Source organism: Crassostrea angulata, chromosome 10, assembly GCF_025612915.1.
Source record: "Crassostrea angulata isolate pt1a10 chromosome 10, ASM2561291v2, whole genome shotgun sequence".
Taxonomy (NCBI): Eukaryota; Metazoa; Mollusca; class Bivalvia; order Ostreida; family Ostreidae; genus Magallana; species Magallana angulata.
In genome coordinates this window covers 18,437,572-18,457,579 of record NC_069120.1, presented here as the reverse complement: position 1 = coordinate 18,457,579, position 20,008 = coordinate 18,437,572, and the positions used below count along the sequence as shown (strand labels likewise).

At 32.7% G+C, this 20,008-nt stretch overlaps 1 protein-coding gene across 1 annotated transcript; it reads right to left on the bottom strand.

Moving 5' to 3' along the window:
• Window positions 1-508: 508 nt before the first annotated feature.
• On the bottom strand, window positions 509-20,008 carry LOC128167382 (relaxin receptor 1-like). The gene is made up of 13 exons (XM_052833080.1): window positions 19,883-20,008; window positions 16,081-16,422; window positions 11,037-11,120; window positions 10,497-10,741; window positions 10,322-10,406; window positions 10,130-10,228; window positions 9,851-10,012; window positions 9,297-9,395; window positions 6,154-6,425; window positions 5,638-5,722; window positions 3,473-5,491; window positions 3,198-3,325; window positions 509-1,279 (listed from the first exon to the last, which is right to left on the bottom strand). Exons 1-13 carry the CDS (start codon window positions 19,941-19,943, stop codon window positions 1,250-1,252), a joined length of 3,711 nt encoding a protein of 1,236 aa, XP_052689040.1. The 5' UTR covers window positions 19,944-20,008; the 3' UTR covers window positions 509-1,249.

The window sequence follows — 20,008 nt, the reverse complement described above, 5'->3', positions numbered from 1 at the left end:
GCACAACTTCAAACTATAGACTACCTCTCCTGAAAATTTCGTATTCATATCTTTAATAGTTTCTGAGATCAGCTCTGCACAAAATAGGTCGTAAAAAGATAGAAAATCCGCCGTAACTCGGTACCGGAAGTGACGATTTCAAAATTTCAAAAAACGTCTAGAATTATGACCTCTGGCAATCATCGGTGAAAAAATGGTCAAAATCGGCTGAATAGTTTCTGAGAAATCGCGTGCACAAAATTTGTGGAAAAAAATAATAATAAGAAACAGTACGAAAACAATAAGGTCTTCCGTTGGAAACGGAAGACCTTAATAAAAGGGAAAAAGAAACAAAGCAATAACAATAAGGTCTTCCGTTGGAAACGGAAGACCTTAATAATAGGGAAAAAGAAACCGAAGAATAACAAGAAGGTCTTCCGTTGGAAACGGAAGACCTTAATAATAGGGAAAAAGAAACCGAAGAATAACAATAAGGTCTTCCGTTGGAAACGGAAGACCTTAATAATAATAAAGATAAGAACCGTTCAAATAACAACAAGTTTTCAAACTGCATACCCCGTGCAAAAACATCTTTGCGGTGTATCTTACACATCTATGATAATATATTTCGGGCAAAAATGATTTTTGTTTTCGTTTAAGGTCAAGATCTAGTAAATGAAAGGTGCCTACAGGTTAATACAATTTAAAATATAAATTCTTTTCATGATAATTCATAACAATAGATTTGTTTCATAGGGTGTACCGGGGCTAAAATGTTTGGTAAACACAATGAAAAATCAGGTTTTAAACTGTCATTATCAATGGAATATGAAGAAATTGAGGAACAAAATTAGTTTTGTCCATTTTTGACTAATAAAATATATCTAGAATGCCTACAGTCTTACCAAAAACGAAATTAAACAAGCTTTTGACTTCCTCTTTAAAATGATGTCAAATTGAATATAGGTATTGGGATTTCTTTTCCCATGATTTAACATAGAATGTCAAGAAATTGTTAAATATTCTACATAATTCCTTTTAAGTCGTAAAGTACGGGAAAAAGATTCTTCAAATCAATTATGACGTCATAATGGTTCTTGCACCAAAAAGACTATCTGGAATCATTTACTAGATCTTGACCTTAATTTATTGTAGGGAATTCAAATATGAATTAATTAGCTCAAGGATTATCAAGCATGCAATAAAACGCATGTTTCTCCTTTTATCTTATTTAGATTTGATTATTGAAAGAAAATATTTTCTTCTCTCTCTATGTGCTCTTCGAATGAGACTGCTTTGTCTGAAAAGGAAATAAAAGAACATTATCGATTGATAATGACGAAATGTCAATGAATCATAAAGTTATTTGAAGTATTCATTCCATATTTACACTTTTGATAGTTTTTCCCTTGATATGAACTTTTTTATACCTATTTTGATCATATGTACATTCACTAAAAATTATATAAGACGATTTTAGGTTACGATTAAAACTGCTACTAACGTATTTTATTTTTTCATAGAATCCAATCGAATATCAACCGTATGATTAAATTGCAATTATTTAAAATGAATAAAATCTAATTCCTAAAAATTGCTTCTCTATAACACTTATGAAACATCATTTATTAATAAGACGCTCTTTCAATACGTAATGGGAAAGGAGGAAAATTGAAAACATTTGGCTGGATCTGGAATCGAACCCGGGACCCTGTAACTCTAGTCAGCTCTACCACTAAGCTATCCAAGCCGATATCCACTGTCCAAATTACCCCAACTACTATATTCCTCCCTCCTTAAATGATCTTCGCCTTCGAAGATCAACCCATGTTTTCCCCTGGCAGGAGTTAACTTGTCAGTTCCAGGGGTACGTCACGGCACCAAATGTAATAGGAGAGGATGAATATTGAAAACATTTGGCTTGACCGGGAATCCAACCCGGGACCCATGTAACTCTAATCAGGAGCTCTACCACTAAGCTATCCAAGGCGATATTCACGGTCTATATTGCCCCAGCTACTACAAACATATCACTGTGTTAAAAATTTAAATGAAAAATATCAAAGAATGAACATGGCAAACTGTTTTTGCATGTATTAGGGTTGTTAGAAAAGTTCAAGGACAAATTCGATTGAGAGCGGACTATTTGCATGATACCAGCTTAACTTTTCATATTTAATCATGACGTATATTCTAAGAATATATAAAGATTTTTTTATTTTAAATGTACCTTAAAATGTACAGATAAATCATTTTAATAAGATATGCTTCAAGGAGCATGTCGGTTTTTAATTGTTTCATTTTTTGTACGCATTTATCCTTATTAAGGAAATGTAAAGATCACAATTAGTTATGAATGTAATTTTGTAAACGTTTCAATTAAATTGAAGAATTTCTGGCCGTTTTGTCTCCAAATATGGACGACCAACCAACGCTAGACAAATGAGTCAAAACGTTAACGTAAATGGATACCAACGCTAGAAAAATGAGTCAAAAACGTTAACGTAAATGGATACCTTGGAACACTTGGCCTTCATTAAATTTTGTGTGCACGCAGAAAATTCTCCTATAGAGACCAAATGGTTCTTAAATGCTGCTATCTTTATAAAAGAAAGGTGTACAATTGGAACCACAATTGGAATTGAATGTTAGAAAATGAAAATACTGATATATTGAGCTCTTGCAGCACCCCGATCCCCCATACAGCCCGGATATTGCACACACGGATTTCGCTTTATTTCCTTATCTGAAGTCAAAACTGCGTGGACAGAGATTTTTGGACCTAAATGATCTATGATGTGACACAAAAGACATTATACAGACATTTGACAAATAATTGTGTAATACGTTTTACAAACGGGGTAATGGTATAAAAAGTGTGGGAACGAAAAGGTGCTTACTTTGAAAAAGAGTGATAGGTTTGAATTGTCTTTCAGTAGTTTGACGTCACCTGACGTCGTAAAAGTATTAAATAGTACTCTGTAAATCTAATTCATGCAAAATAAATATCGATGTATCTTTTGAAAACAACTTCAAAATCAAATGATTTTTTGCATACTTATTTTCAATTGGTAGTCATTAAATAAAACATACGTCATCCTACAAAGTACACAGTAAATTTGTCGTAAATCACTGTGTCCGCGAACTTTTCTAAAAACCCTCGTTGATACATATTAAAATACATACATTCAAAAGTGTTAACATTTATTCCACAGTACCTTGTTCTTGTTCATTATACTTAATGTGTAGATGAATGGGTTTAACGCAGAGTTTATCGGCAGAACGACAACGACAATCCAAGCGTAAACGTCTGATGAAATATTGACGCCTCCCAATGCCAATAGTCCTTACAAACAAAACATTAGAGAAATAACAAAGTTAAAATGGTAACAAAATTTTAGCATATGAATTTATGCTGTATTAAAAAGCGGCTTTCCTTTTCTTAATAAAAGTAAAATCAGAATGTTTATTTAATTTAAAAAAAGAAGTATACCTATTATTACAATTGGTATCCAGCAAAATGCGTCTGATAACACTACATAGGACAATGACTTGAAGACAGCAATCTCTCTCTTTGTTGTATCATTCGTTACATTACTTCCAATGCGTTTTACTTCAGCAAAAATAAGTATTTGTCCAAGAACAACAGCAATGAAAACTAATAGGTTAAATACAATAAAAACCAATGTAGAATATTCCCAACCGGAGAACATATCTGTTGTTAAAGGCAACGATATGCAAACCGTAGACCTGCTATAGAAATCCGAGTAGAAAAACAAGGGAGCTGTTGCAATACCAACAGCAAATAGCCATACAGTGATTGCTGCACATGTGCCACATTTCTGGGTTTTAAGGTTTGCACTTGAAAATGGATATTTAAATGCTATAAATCTTTCTGCAGTTATCAAGAAAACGAAAAGAACGGAGGCCTCGCTAGAAATTGTTGCCAATAATCCAGCTGCAGTACATATGTTACTGAATCGCCACTTACTGTCGTTCAATCCATACTTATTTCGGTATTCTAAGTCCGCTACTGCGATAATGAACAAATATATTCCCATCAATAAATCTGAAATGCTTAGATTCAAAATTAATAAGGTTTGTGACGTCGCGCTTCCCTTGAAGTAAATTTTCAGTCGGTAATAAATAACGAAAATATTACCACCGAAGGAAAATAGTGCCATATACCAGATCATCTGTGCCAAAACCCCAACACTTATCAATTGTTCACATGTCGATATACGATCACGAGGAGAGATGCATTTCTCAACGTCAACTGTCGAAGGTCTAACACAACAGATGATGTACGAATCTGTCCGCAACCTTTCCAAATTACACAAGCCTTCAAACATCGATTTGGAGACAACTAACTCATTTCCATGAATGTATAGAGACTTCAGTTCCCCCAGACTTTCAAAAGCATTGCGCTCAAGCGTCTTCATTGCATTCTCAGATAAATCAAGAATTTGGAGATGTTTTAAAGCAGCGAAAAGAGATGCACCTAGGTGTACTATTTTGTTTCCAGTAAGATTAAGTTTTTTTAGGGAACTTAAATTTTCCATCGCTAATCTGTGTATTGTACGTACATTGTTGAAAGCTAAATTTAATGTATGTAAAGAAGGAAGAGAGAAAAAGGTAAAAGGATCAAGTTGTTCTATTTTATTGTGCTCCATGTTTAGCTCTATTAGTCTGTTTAAACCCTTAAACATGTCTAAAGATAACTTTTCTATTGAATTATAGCCCAAATCAAGATACGTTATTATTTTCATGGATTTTGAGAAATAGTTATTTGTATTTGAAATGTTGTTATCCCTCAAATCTAGTTTAATCAATGCTTTCAAAAAATAAAGAGATCCAGGCTGAATACTTCGTATCTCGTTACCCGTTAGATCCAAGAGAGCAAGATTGGTTTCATTGGAATCATCATAATATTTGTTGTCATAAAAATACATTTCGTTTATTTTATTATTTTTCAGATTTAAAAAGCGAAGGGTTGGAATTTGTTTCAGAAAACTAAGGTCTAAATAATGAATCATGTTGTTTGATACGTTAAAATACAATAAATTTGGAAGGTTTTTAAAGGAAATGTCTGCTGTTATGAAAGTTATATAATTAAATGAGATGTCTAATTTTTGCAAATGTCTGGAACCTAAGTGTTCTAAAATATCCCTTAGAGAAGTATTTTTGTCAAGAGATGCAGATAAATTCAGATTGACAAGATATCTGAACGCTTCCAAACGTTGAATGTCAAAGTTGTGAAAACTTAATATTTCAAGTGACCTTGCCTCATCAGTAACGTCTATGATGGAACTACATTTGAAGATCAAATCATGGCATTGGCAATGAGCCGGACATACATGTACAATTGGGACTCCTATGATAAAACTTTTTTGTTTGCAAAACGTTTCATCTTCATCCTCAGGACAATTGCTGATATTGTTGCAAAGCTTTTGACTCGAAATACAACTTCCATCAATGCACTGGAACTGGGAAAGATCACATGGGTCTTTATCTGAGTAAAAAGTATAAACTAGGTATGAAGTATATCTTTTCGTTTAAAAATGTATAACATTACAAAAACATATGAACAACATAAATATCTCTGGAAAATTCAATTGTGATACTAAAATTAAAAAACAAAACACCAAATTTTACAACCTTTGCAAATTCCGATTTCTTGGAATATGGTGTGGATTTTTAGAACGCTATCCGATTTAGATGTGTAGTTTGCTTGTATCATAACCTGTAAAGAAATTCTCATTAAACTCTAAGTAAGAAATACGAGTTAAAAATATTGTAGGAAAAATAAAACGCATTGCCAGCAATTCGTCAATTCAAATAGTTTTTATTTCAAGATCAAAAGGTTTCAGATGACGTAAATTACAGTACTGTTGTAATTTAAAAACGATTCAGAAAATTTGGATCTTTCATAACTTTTGCAGGGACATGATTACGGTTTACATTTTGAACAATTTGGGCAGGCATTCCACAATCCTTGTTTGGTCTTTTGCAACAATTTTGGCAGGCATTCCGCAATTCTTGTTTGTTATTTAATTTCTATTTTTGTCTAAATCTATAGTTTTTATCCTTTTAAAAATTTTAAGCTAAAATACTTCTTTGCATGTAAAAAATCAGTTTACAGCTACTTATTGATACAATGAAGGGCTGTCCTACCATGAACGCGGTGTCTATGGGTGTCTGGAAAGTGGTGGACTTAACATCGTCTGAGTCTATGTGCAGATGTTGAAATACCGGTACTTTCCTCTCTTTCGATAACATCGTTCCTTTAGTAATAAACGCTTCAATGTGACTATTTCTTCCAGAGTACGATATACTAAGGCAACTGTATTCCGTTGATGGTGGCTGGGGTGCACTATATAGAATTGATATGTCTTCCGAACTCCAGTTCACGTCAATTGTTTTATCAGGAAACACAAATGCTTTTCCTTAAAAGTAAAAATTAAGTAATTAAATAGTACTTTTAATACGTATAATCTATACATTATTTCATATAGAAAATAAAAATAGAAAATATTATGTGTTATATGACATAAAGAAATCATGAAAGTTATTTTTTACTGTCACATGAAAACATGTTCTGAAAAAAAATTTGATATGACTTGCAGGTACGTGGATGTTTAACTTTCTTAAGGTAAATGTAATTCAACAATATAAGTTGTGAAATGCAGTTTCATCTAACATACATGTCCAAAGCCAACTTTGTTTATGATATCGTCGATATCGCATACAAAATGACGATATCGACAACGATATTGACATTTATAAAAAGCAGGCCAATTATGATGTCGACATCAACAATATCGTATACAACTTGACGATATCGACATCGTAATCGACATTTATAAAATGCAGTACCAATTATGATGTCGATATTGATTATATCAAACAAAAAATGGGGATATCGATATCGTCATACACTAATAAAGTTGCTGAATACTGAAAGCTTTAGATTAAATTTGGCAAATCAGTATTGACACAATATCGTCGAAATCGACACCACAAAAAGCAACAGAAATACGTAAATAACGTCAATACGATGTAATTTTACTATTTGAAGATGATATCGAAACTATTTCGTCAATATGGACAAAAAGTATAGATAAGCCTAGTACCAAAGAGAATGTAATTGATTACCTTAAGCACATATGCGAATCGATACGATATCGTCGATATGAGCTATATCGACGTTAAATATAAACAGCTTTAGTTGTGTACAATAAAAAATCGATATCGACGATATCAACGTTTAATATGGACAGCTTACGTTGTGGACAAAGTGAAATCGATATCGACGTTATATATTGACAACTGCAGTTATGGACAAAAGAAAATCGGAACTGATACAATGTTGTCGATATTGACAACAAGGTAAAACAGCAGAAATGTCAAATAACGTATAAATGTTGGCATTGATCGTTTGGAAAACGTTATATATACTTGCGGAAAAAAGAAACCGTGCATTATAAAATTTAGTATAATTTTTCTATATCTATTGTTTGTATTTATAAAATTTAAACAATTGATAATGGTAATATTTTTGACAATATCGGATGGTAACCGTCCGGGTGCACGGACCTTTTCATGGTTAGTAAGCACCTGTTGTTTATTGAAGAATTTGTACGCACTACTTTTACGAGCCAATACTGTTTTGAATAAGAGTTGTAAAGGATTTTTTTTTGTTAAGGCAATCACTTTAGTTTTAACAAAATTTACCCTTATGCCATGCCACGACTCAACGAAAACCAACGTAATAGTGCTGTTGGGATGCTGCAAGCTGGAATGGCACAAAATACTGTAGCAAGACACTTTGGAGTTCATCGAAACACCATCCAGTCATTATGGAGACGTTTTCGACAATCTGGCATCACTCTGGGCGACCTCGTGTGACGTCACGTCAACAGGACAACCACATTAGATTTGTGCATCTGAGAAATCGTTTCCAGACAGCAAGTTTGACTGCCCGTAGCATTCCAGGGCTTCGACCAGTTAGTTCAAGAACTGTGCGGTATCGTCTGCGCCAGCAAACATCAGACCGAGACGTCCAGCGGTGCACCCAATACTGCTTCAACGTCATCGTATCGCCAGACTAGCGTGGTGCACACGACATCTGCGATTCAGAATACAGGATTGGGCCAATATTCTGTTCACTGATGAATCCAGATTTTATTTAGATAGCAGTGACGGCCGTTGTAGGGTGTATCGTCGCGTTGGGTAGCGTTACCAGGACGCTTGTGTTGTGCAACGTCGACAATTTGGTGGAGGTAGCGTTATGGTATGGGGTGGAATATCATCACGTGGAAGGACCCCTCTACAAATTGTCAATGGAAATCTCACCGGCGTACGCTATCGAGATGAAATTATCCAGCGTCATGCGATACCCTTCATACAGAGACATCAAAATCACATAACTCTGCAGCAAAAAAACGCAAGGCTACACGTTGCACGTGTAGTCAGGGACTTGTTTGTTCAACAGAATGTTGATGTCTTGCCTTGGCCAGCTGTTTCCTCCGATTTGTCGCCGATCGAGCACGTCTGGGATGAAATGGAAAGACGTTTACATCGTTTACCAAATCAGCCAGTGATTTTGGCTGATTTAGGCCAGGCTTTAACCAACATCTGGAACAACATCCCTCAAGCATTTCTGAACACTTTAGTGGCATCAATGAGGCGTCGCTGTCAAGCATGCGCGAACGCAAATGGTGGTCACACGCGTTATTAATTTTGTTAATTCAATTTCAAATAACAGTGACTTTCGAGTGTGCTGAAATTGACGTTACTTGACGTTGACATTAATGTGTTATGAGATGTTGTTACGAATACATGTGTTAACAGTATCACAAAAAATAAAATTTGTTCATTGTAATTTTTAAATGTTTTTTCATATATTAAATAATGCACAGTTTCTCTTTTCCGATAGTATATAGTAATAATGCGATATCGATACAATAAAGTGCTCAGTAAAGATATGCATTTGAGTACATACTATTGAAATTAGTGAATTGACATGGTTATAATATCATCGATATTAATACTACAATACTTCATCGTGTCTTTGATATGACTCTCATCTAATGAAGGAAAGAGACAGTAAATTGATAAAACTTGACCGCAAACATACATTTTATTAAGTATTCAATAGAAAAATTCACATCTTTGTTTAAATATAGAAATTACTTTCAATTGTGTATGCTTCTGCCATTTCAGTAAGCAAGTTTACGTGACATTAAATATTCAAGATTATGTACCTTGGGTTTGAATTATTAGAAAAAACTTTTAAGAAATAGAGGTTGTATTACCAGTGTTTTTATTAACTTTTCGACTCCACTTTAAGCCGTTCTTCCATGGTTTCCACCCACACGTATTGTCAACAAATGTGCACGTCAAATTCCCACGTTCTGTAAACATTGATAAACTATTATGCTTTGTACAGAGTAAAAATAATCCAATGAATATACTTGACATAAACAATAGATACAACATAACCTATTTTTTATTGATCTTATACGCTTACAAAAAAGATTAAATTTTGGAAATCTTTAAACAAAGGGTGAGATACAAGCTGGAAGTTTAAATTCAAAGAAAAAAGTTCAATTGTTAAATAGCAAAAACTGTCCTGTTTTCATGAACATACATGTAGAAATAAAACTCATTTACAACTTAAAGTTTTTCTTTCGGGGGACTTTTTTTGGTTCATTTTCGGCAATTGATAACCTTATATCAAAATTGAAGTGAAATAATTTAACTCGTATAGTTTTTAATTTTGAGACCGTCAATTGAACTTAATCTCTAGACTTCGATAATTTACACGACGGCAAGGATAACTCGTTATATCTTTTTTGAAGTATCATACCACATTCATCAAGATTACAAAGCTTCCATTTATTTTCAACAACACATCCTGGTTTAGCGTAGCGTTCTTTGTGGAAACTACATTTTCCATTTGTGCAGGGATCAAATGAAATTGTTTCATTTCGAAACCCGGCGTAGTAGTTATGAAAAAAACATTCCAGGGCTGCAATGAACAATATAAACAACCATAGATTACCATAAAATTATACTGCTTTTAAATTGATTGGATTTTTACAATTTTTCCCAACTCCATGAAAGAATATTTGAGTTTGAAACCTACCACAATTCCTTTCGTCTGAAAAATCAGGACAGTCTATATTCACATCACAAAATCCGGATTTGTTAACACACAAGCCGTCATTGAAACAAGGAAAACAACCTAGAACCACAAATTAGAATTATCGAGTACCATTAGTGTTTTCAAATTCAGTAAGATATAAGACTTACACAATTGACAATTACTGAATTTTACCTTGACAGGATCCTTCTCGAACACGAATGTATTTTACTTCTGCAAATTTTGAAAAGGCTGGTAAGGAAACAGAAGAAATTGAAACCTAAATTCAAGGGAGAAAAAAAGATTTGTATCCTGTATATTTTATATTGTAACTCTTTTAAAACCAAAGCTGTCCAAATTGATTTCAAACCTGATACTCTTTTGCTTCTGGGCGAATATTTACGTTCACAAACTTCCATTCATTGCTTTCAGAAAGAAGAGTCAAAGTCTGGGACGCTGTTTTTAATTCTAACTTTAGGTTCTTGGTACGATATTCAAGCTGTAAACAACTTCCGGTAGACACAGGTCGTAGATAAGGGAGCTTTAAACTAGCTTCTATTGACGAGGTATTTGGTAAAAGAGGCTCAATCCTTAGAATGTAGTTATTTTCTGAACCTTTGATTAAAGAGAAGTACATTGGCTTTATTGGCTGACTGAACAACATTTCCTACTTTTATATTAGTAACTTTCTTTACTGTTTTATGTTGTTTATGTTTATGAAATGAAAAAAAAATCATGTCTAACTAAACAAGATAACTTCAATTTAAATTTAACAAATTATTGTTTAACATTATTTAGAACATTAATCATTAAACTAGTATATTTTTTACACATACTTGATTTAAATTACCTTTAAAGTGTTCTAAAAATACGTTATTTAAAATTTAAAAAATGCAAAATTTACGTTTACCTGTTTTGTTGTTATTTATCATTTTTGTACTATTACTTAATTGAATTCCAAACGTTTTATTTTCCCCATTCCACTCAAAGGATGCTGAAATAAAGTGTAAAATGTATTAAATGTGTTGATTTATAAGTTTGCCATCAATTGCATTTGACATTCAAATTATCTTTAAACATTATTAGCTGTTGTACATCACTACGATTACGGCCAACAACATCAAAAGGCCCGTAGGCCACATCGCTCACCTGAGCAACAATAGCCATAATGAAATTTGATTTTTGGGGTTATATATAATATATCTGACAATGTAGTAGAATAAAAATAAACGATTTTTGAATTGTTCTTCAGATATTATTATGTTGAACAGTGAGCCACTTTTGAACAGGATGATTTCAAAGCCATGTCACATAAGAGTATTACAGTTATCAAGAAGACTTAAATTAATCAAACATCTATAAACCTACACCAAACTTTGAGACCCTAATGGGGCCAACAATTGTCCAGGTTCTAAGCAATTGGGAATCAATAACATCTCAAGATTCTCGCATTTTAGCAAATCTATGTTTTTATAACATTAAGTTTACAAGAATAATTCAATTTTTGCCTATGTAAAAATTGTCCCTTCCCACATTGTGGCCCCACCCTACCACTGGAGGTCATAATTAAAACTAATCCCTATTGTTGCCCTACCGCCCCCCCCCCCCCCCCCCGGGATCATGGTTTGAACAAATTTGAATCCAAACTACCTGAGGATGCTTCCACACAAGTTAAAGCTTTCCAGCCAACTGGTTTTTGACAAGAATATTTTTAAAGATTTTTCTCTATTAATCTATTTTTATAATTAAAGACATCTCACCAATAAACAACAAAACGCCTGCATCAGAGTAACTGCCTATAGTTTTGGTATTTGAACGCGTGTGAGATGATGTCCGTAGACTATAACTGAATTTCATCTGATAAATAATTATTGCAAAGTAAATTAAAAATCTACTTTCATTTTCAATAAACAAGCCCGAAATAGCAAAAAATGATAGTAATTAAGGTGGTGAACACGCTTTGGCGGATCCAAATCAATGGAAGTTTGAATTGAAATATATGTTTGCAATGAAATAACAATTAATGATTACGTAAAGAGTAAATGTACATGTATTTACTGGAAACTTATTTAGGGTACACATATAAATTAAGACTTGAAAGATATTGAAATAATATAATGAATAAATTCGTTTCTTTAGTGTGCGATTTTAGTTCTGATGGATAGACGCTTATAAAAGAAGCACGACCTCTGGTGAGAAAATCAGATAAACTGTTAAGAATAAGATACCCAAGGACGCGGGTTGACAGGACAAGTCATCACAGTCTGATACCTTGAATCAGCAATTTATGGTTACTAGTAATTTTTAAAAGTGGTTAATTTGATACGATATTAGTTTAAGTACATTTTATTCAGAACGAGTGCTGAGGAACGCGATTAGACTAATAAGCGCCATAGCGGAAAACGATGGCGTATTAACCATTGGGTAGATACTTTATGTTTGACAACTTTGGTTTAAAATATGCAAATAGATATGCATATACTGGTGTTTTATTTATTTCATACATTTTTTAAAACGACAGAGTGGTAGTAAACCTTAAACATTATGTGTATACAATGAACAAAGGGCAAGAGCATACAATGCCTTGCAAATCCTTCGCACCAAAAATGTTCAAATGACTAACGTACATAAAAAAGAATTTTACATTTGAAATGGTACATTAGTACATGTATAATATAAAAGTCAGATCATTCTCTGAAAAATTAACAAATATACATTTATAATTTGTACTTATCTCATTTAAAGGGACATGGTCACGATTTTGATCAAATTCATTTTTCTATTTTTAGTGTATAGGCTGATTTAGAATTGCATATCTAAAGATTTACCAAGCAAAATACAGTGCTTCCAAATACTTTTCATGTAGACAAGGCTCGTGCCTTGTTTTTGTTTACATTTGTTCAATATACCGGTAAAGTTTTATTCAAGCTGATTTCTCTCTGTTTTAATTCGTTTTAGGCATAAATTAATAGTTCCAAGCGTTTATCATATTCATTTGGGTCTAAAACTGGAATTTTTCACTAATCGTCACTTTGTTACATTATAATGAATTGTGAGCTCTGAATCTCCTTTACAATAGGACGGCTGACACTCAAATTTTGGTTGATCATTATAAATACCTCACTAAAGCAATGTAAACAATAAAAACGGGATAATTATTTTGACAAAAATTGTGACCATGTCCTTTTAAATATGTTTTATTAGTTTATTTTCTAAACATTAACACCATGACCTCATATTTGTGTAAGCGCTATTTTTATGCGACATTGTGTGTACAGAACATTGCGTATTTTTTATCGTTATCTAGAGCCTATTAGATATTCTTTTTAAAAAAAATCTTATATAAAAATGATTTACCTAAAACCACAGTTATATAGAAATAAAATGACGGCTAAGATGCGAACACCCTCTTATCCGATAAGGATAGTCTACAATCTTTCACCAAACTCACTGAGCTACGGGCATACAATACCAGTACTGTGAATAAGTTTGATTGTTTGAAAGTTATTAATAATTTAATAAAAGTGCATTGTTTCTGGTGAAAACCACGAATTTTGAGCCATTATTGACTCCATTTTAATAAATCAATAATAAAAATGAATAAAAACTTATTCTTTGAATAAAAGTACCTTTAAGATTGAGTCAAGACCCATCCATACCTAAAATTTGCAATTTAGAAGAGTAAAGATTTTGGCATAAAACGCTGTATAAATTTGGAAACCCATATCTGTCGTGTTTAAAGAATGAAAGCATATGTTTGACTCACGCCATGTCATTTATACTGTAAACAATGCTTACGAGCCAAAAATTAATATTTTGACTGAAATTGAAAATAGTTCGTCTTTATTGCTCCGAGTGGGGGATATACAACGCCTTGTACGCCCCTGTCCTTTTCTTGTTTACGTCTATATTGGTAAATGATGTATGCATATGACGGGGAAGTGGAATAGTGAAGGGCGTTTTTTTCCTTCAAAACAGTCCTGTATCCGCGATGTTACACTAAATTCCGATTGACGGACTCACTGGTTTGAAATTCAACTAAAACGTTTGATAAGTTGAATGGGGAGGGGCGACAATTTTTTTTCAAAACAGTCTTTTATCTCAAATTCTTTTTTGGTACAGTATCAAAATGTATAGTGAAAAAAAATGGGGAATAAGATGGAGCAACTGCTTATTTGGTTCAGGTGTAAAAAACAATTTCTAATTTAAAAAATGTTCACCTAGATATATTTGATTGTTACAATACAAATTTACAAAAGGGTAATTTCTGATTATATTAAGTTTGAAATATTTCAAAAAACGATAAGAAAAAAACAATTAATCCTTAAGTTTAGGTGGTATCGAACCCACAACCTAAAAACCCAAATTCTATAAAGTTACCAAATGTCTTGTGCTCTAACCACTGAGCCAGTTCATTCATAATAAAATGCGTTGTTCAAATGCTATATATATAGGAGATGTTAGACACGAATTTACAGTCTTCTTTTATTTTTCTAAAACGTTCAATTGCTGGTTTGTTTTAGTATAGTGGACCATCTCTCCACATTTATGTTGATTAAAATCGGTTTAAATTCCATTAAACCACATTTAGACTATGAAAAAATATGGAGCTCAGATCCACTCTATAAAAGAAAAAGCACTGAAGCTATAAAAATGACATAATTTGGAAGTTTTGACACGCATACGACAGTTTAAATCAACCTATTGCAAGTATTTAAAACACTTGTTTTTTAATTATTTTAAAAAAGTATCAGATTTAATGAAATTTTAATTTTGCATTATCTAATCATTCCTCATATGGGCATCTTACACGCATGTGGACATTTATTCACCGATCTTCTTTGACCTAAAGAACACAAGTTTGATATACGATGCACCAGATAAGTAAATAACGATCTACGGGTTTGAAATTACATTAAAAAAATGTTTGCTTCTTTTTTCCAGTCAGCTTCAACAAAAGGAATTAAGGCCACGTAAATGTATATATCATTCATTTTAGCAAATTTATCCATGCCAGCTCCTTTATATACCCAGCAATGCTGTTTTTAAGGGAAAATATGGTTCTACAAAGTAAGCATTGTATCATTTAGATGTGAAGAATGTTATTTCCCGCGCTTGCACGAGATAGCATCTAGTTTTAACGAAAAATTGCCCCTTCCCCCACTTTGTGGCCCCATCCTATTCCTGGGGATTATGATTTGAACAAACTTGACTTTACTTCACCTGAGGTAGCTTCCACACAAGTTACAGCTTTTCTGGCCAACTGGTTTTTGAAAAGATTTTTAAAGTTTTTTTCTTTATTTATTCCTATGAAAAAATTCAACCCCTCTTTATGGCCCCGCACTACCCCAGGGATCATTATTTGAACAAACTTGAATTTATTTTACCTGAGGGTTCTTTGACACAATTGCAAGTAACAGCTTTTCAGGCCCCTGGGGCATAAAACTTAGATGAGCTCACTTTTGATCCCAGTCTCACTTTAACAAAAGGAACATATAATGAAAAACTGAGACTGAGATCAAAAGTGATCTCGTCTAGTTTTTATAGCCCCAGGGCCTTGTCAACTGGATTTTGAGATGACGATTTTTAACGATTTTTTTTTTATATTTTATTATTTAACACTTGAACTTGAACCTGAGGATTCGTCCACACAAGCTTTAATTATTCTGGCCAATGGGTTTTTGAGAAGATGTTTTGAAAGATACCAACAATTTTTTAGTATTCTTAATTTTCACTTTTTGAAAAAGGGTTTGGCCCTTTATCTTAACACACCTGAATTTCCTACACCTGAGAATGCTTTGTGAAGTTCGGTTAAAATCGGCGCAGTGGTTCAGGAGAAGAAGTCGAAAATGTAAAAAGTTTACAGACAGACAAACGAACGCCGGACAAAAAGTGATCAGAATAGCTCACTTGAGCTTTCAGCTCAGGTGAGCTAAAATTGCTGGGATACTTGCCTTCGAAGCAGAATGGAATATCGCAGGGGTCCTTTTTAATATGCTTGACTTGCCTCAATGTAAAGCCTGATCCCCTATCACCGAAGAAACCACTTTCACGAATCCTACCGCGAGGAAGAAAAGGGACGGATCGGTATATTTTTAAGTATTCAACAAAACACCAAGGACTAGTGTGGCCATCCGGATTTCTACAGTAGTTTTCCTTTAACATACTGTTATTATAAGTATTGAACTGTCTTTGCACAAGTTGATGTTTCCATGACAGACAAGGACCTCCTGAAGAAGACATACTTTTTGTACCTTCGTATTTAAGTCCGTTTTCGTCCTCCTTGCATTCCTTTGCTAAGTAAAAAAAAACGTGTTTTTATGAAGTGGCAATTCAACCCGAATAAAACAGATGCTGACTGTAGTCACGATATAAGGGCCTCATCTTTTGATACTCGTCAAAGATACAGCATTAAATCGCAGCTTTTTTTCTCTCTTTCTAGTTTTTTTCTGTGACTCTTGTGTTTTTGAACAATTGGAGTCTAATCTGCTTTAAATACCACGATGAAAATATTTTAAAAAATAAATATTTGATAAATGAAATAAATAACTTTAATTGTCAATATCTAAATCCTCCAAACGTAATATTGCACACAAGTTGATGCTTAAATTTCATAAGAATGCTGCTTTAGCATCTCCTATAAAACTTCAACACTGGGTAGGAACACTAGAGGAGCACTTATGTATTAATTATAGTACTACTGCCAACAAACAAAATATATTCTCGAAATATTCTATTAATAAAGAATTTGATATAAACTGTTAAAATTATCTAATATATTAAGACACATATACATGCAACTAAAGAAGATTTAAAGAGTTTGAGAAATATTTTTTTCACATTGTGAAAATGTACTACATATATATGATACTTCACATTTGCTTTAATGAAAAAACCTGATTCATGTGACATTTCCATGTAAAATGCCTTTATTGAAACAACCTAAAACTAATAACTGTACAAACGAAAGACTTATTTTTATTTGAACCCAACATATTTTATTCTTTAGTGCAATTTGACAGCCCAAAATCTTTGAGTTGTTTTATAAGTACATACAAATTGTATAACTAGATTTTTAGTCAGTCATAACATGCCAAACACTTACCAAATGTTCATAGTTTTAAACCATTTTTAAAGAATTGTATCATGTTCATCAGTCAAAATCAAGCAAAATTTCTTCAACTCAACAGGTTTGTATCTGCAGTCATTTTACTATTATACTTTTAGCAGAGACGGATCCAGCAATTTGGAAAATTAATGTCAAATGTTCACGGACAGACTAATGGACAGACGGACGACAGACAAAATGTGATCAGAATAGCTCACTTGAGCTTTCAGCTCAGGTGGGCTAAAAGCGACTATTTTCGTCGATACGTTTGTTAAGATTTCGCGCAACTTGTTGCAAAGGGGATATAGCATCGTCATTGTGCGTGTGTGTGTATGTATGCGTGTCTTAGCTTGGAAGCTAGTTTAAAAGAAAACCCTTGCACGGATATTTATCAAACTTCGTACACGTTTTTGGCATGGTAAAAGGACAGACCCTGTAAATTTTCAAGTTGTTTAGTTTAATACTTTTTATCATATCGTTGAAATAACACAATTTTAAACAGAAATTCTATGTTCGACTTGACAATAACTACTTTCGCTTCACTTATGAAAGTAAGCAGTTCAAATCAACAAAATTGTATTTTTGGATTTAGATCTAGTACAGGAAAAAAAATTCTTTTTGTAGCAATGGAGGGTTATAAGAATTTGGTCTCCTCATTTACATTTACAAAACTGTATATTGCTAGATAATGCATCCCCCACAATAATTCATGTCATGAGAGGATGCCCCGCTTAGCGGCGCCCTTGTTATTTATGGTATCAAAAAGAAGAAGAAAAAACCCGAGAAAATTTTATTTGTGATTATGTACGTCCATGCATGTTATTCATTGCGTGCCACTATTTATAAATGTTGAACATGTAGTGTTCATATAAATATTTGTTTAGTGATAGATTTAAATTTCGTCAACTTGATACTAAAAGTATAATAGTATAATGACTGCAGATGCAAACCTGTTTAGTTGAAGAAATTTTGCTTGATTTTGACTAATGAATATGATACAATTCTACAAAAATGGTTTAAAACTATGAACATGTGGTAAGCTTTTGGCATGTTATGACTGACTGAAAATCTATACAATTTGTATGTACGTATAAAATAACCCAAAAATTTAGGCTGTCAAATTGCACAAAAGAATAAAATATATTGTGTTCAAATAAAAATAAGTCTTTCTTTTGTACAGTTATTAGATTTAGGTTGTTTCAATAAAGGCATTCTACATGAAAATGTCACTATGAATCAGAGTTTTTCATTAAAGCATATGTGAAGTATCATATACATGTAGTACATTTTCACAATGTGAAAAATATTTCTCAAAGTCTTTAAATATTCTTTAGTTGCATGTATATATGTTTTAATATATTAGATAATTTTAACAGTTTATATCAAATTCTTTATTAATAGAATCATTCGAGAATTTATTTTGTATGTTGGCAGTAGTACTATAATTAATACATAAGTGCTTCTCTGGTGTTCCTACCCAGTGTTGAAGTTTTATAGGAGATGCAAAAGCAGCATTCTTATGAATTTAAGAGAACTTTAAGAAACAGACCTAAGACTAAGAAATATCCTTAGAAATATACTTAGGACGCACCTTAGTCCTAGGATAATTTTTTGAATATGCCTACAGGTTTATAACTGAGGCCCAGAAAGGTCAAAAATGTGGTCAAAACGCTATTTTTGAAGCTTTTTGATTGTTTTTAATCGTTTCGAGCAATGAGTGTAATAAAATGATTAAGAATAACTAATGCTAATGTTTTAATACATGTTACCGGTTAAGTTATGCTGTATGATCCTCTGCATAGCATGCATTTCCCCTGATGATGACTGATAGGTTTTACAATAACTAAGTATAAATTGCAGGTGACCAATTTTTTGTAATCTTATTAGTGTACCATAAACATGATGGTTCACGGTGGGAAACTGTTACTAATTTTAGCCGGATGCTCTTGAAGGATATGATTAATCGTAGAGTGCATATTTTTAACTACAAAGAAACCCTACATGGATTTTAGTGTTGACTGAATATACACATATGTATATGTATTGTTTTTATATTCCGTTATTATTCACTGATAAGCAGGAATCATCCAAATTTATTATTTTCAATAAAGTTAGTTGATAGCTGTACTCGAAAAAAAGAACAAATCCAAAACGATATTTTTAAGTATATTTATACATGTACATGTTGAGGATTCTGCTTACGGTGATATTTAGGAACGTCATAGAAAAGAATTAATATAATTGATAAAAGTGTAATAAAGAGATATATCTATACAGCACATATATTTGGTTTTATTTAGACTGCGATCTATTAGACTGCGATCTATTGGACCGCCGGTCAATAGACTATGATTTATTGGATCGGCAACGTATATCAGACCGCGTGTATGTTATAATATTACATGCATATTTTAAAAAATTATTTTCGTTAATATCTATTACAAAATTGTTTTAATATTGAATTTTCTTCCTAAAGGTTTACAAGGACTGTACAATTTTACAGAAGTATTTTCCAAATATAGAACAGTTATTTGCTTGTAAAAATGAATTGCTACAAATTTTTACAAATACTGACCATGTGCGCAAAGAGCGTTAACACTGACGAGTAGGATACTTTTTTTAAAATATATATTGAAACATCGACTTACGTAATGCACTTGTCTTGCATATCAGGTAAATCAGTGAAAAAAAGAACCACGTCTTCCACATGTTTTGTAACAATTTATAAAGATCTCGACACTTTCATGTACACATTATTTACAAAGACCTTATTT

What these genes read in the sequence shown, in the direction of transcription:
- LOC128167382 (XM_052833080.1), bottom strand. Translation starts at nt 19,943, where the DNA reads ATGTGGAAGACGTGGTTCTTTTTTTCACTGATTTACCTGATATGCAAG. An exon ending in TATTCCATTCTGCTTCGAAG is followed by an intron (nt 11,121 to 16,080) that starts GCAAGTATCCCA and finishes ACTTTATTTCAG; the next exon opens with CATCCTTTGAGTGGAATGGG. An exon ending in GATACCAATTGTAATAATAG is followed by an intron (nt 3,326 to 3,472) that starts GTATACTTCTTT and finishes TTTGTTTGTAAG; the next exon opens with GACTATTGGCATTGGGAGGC.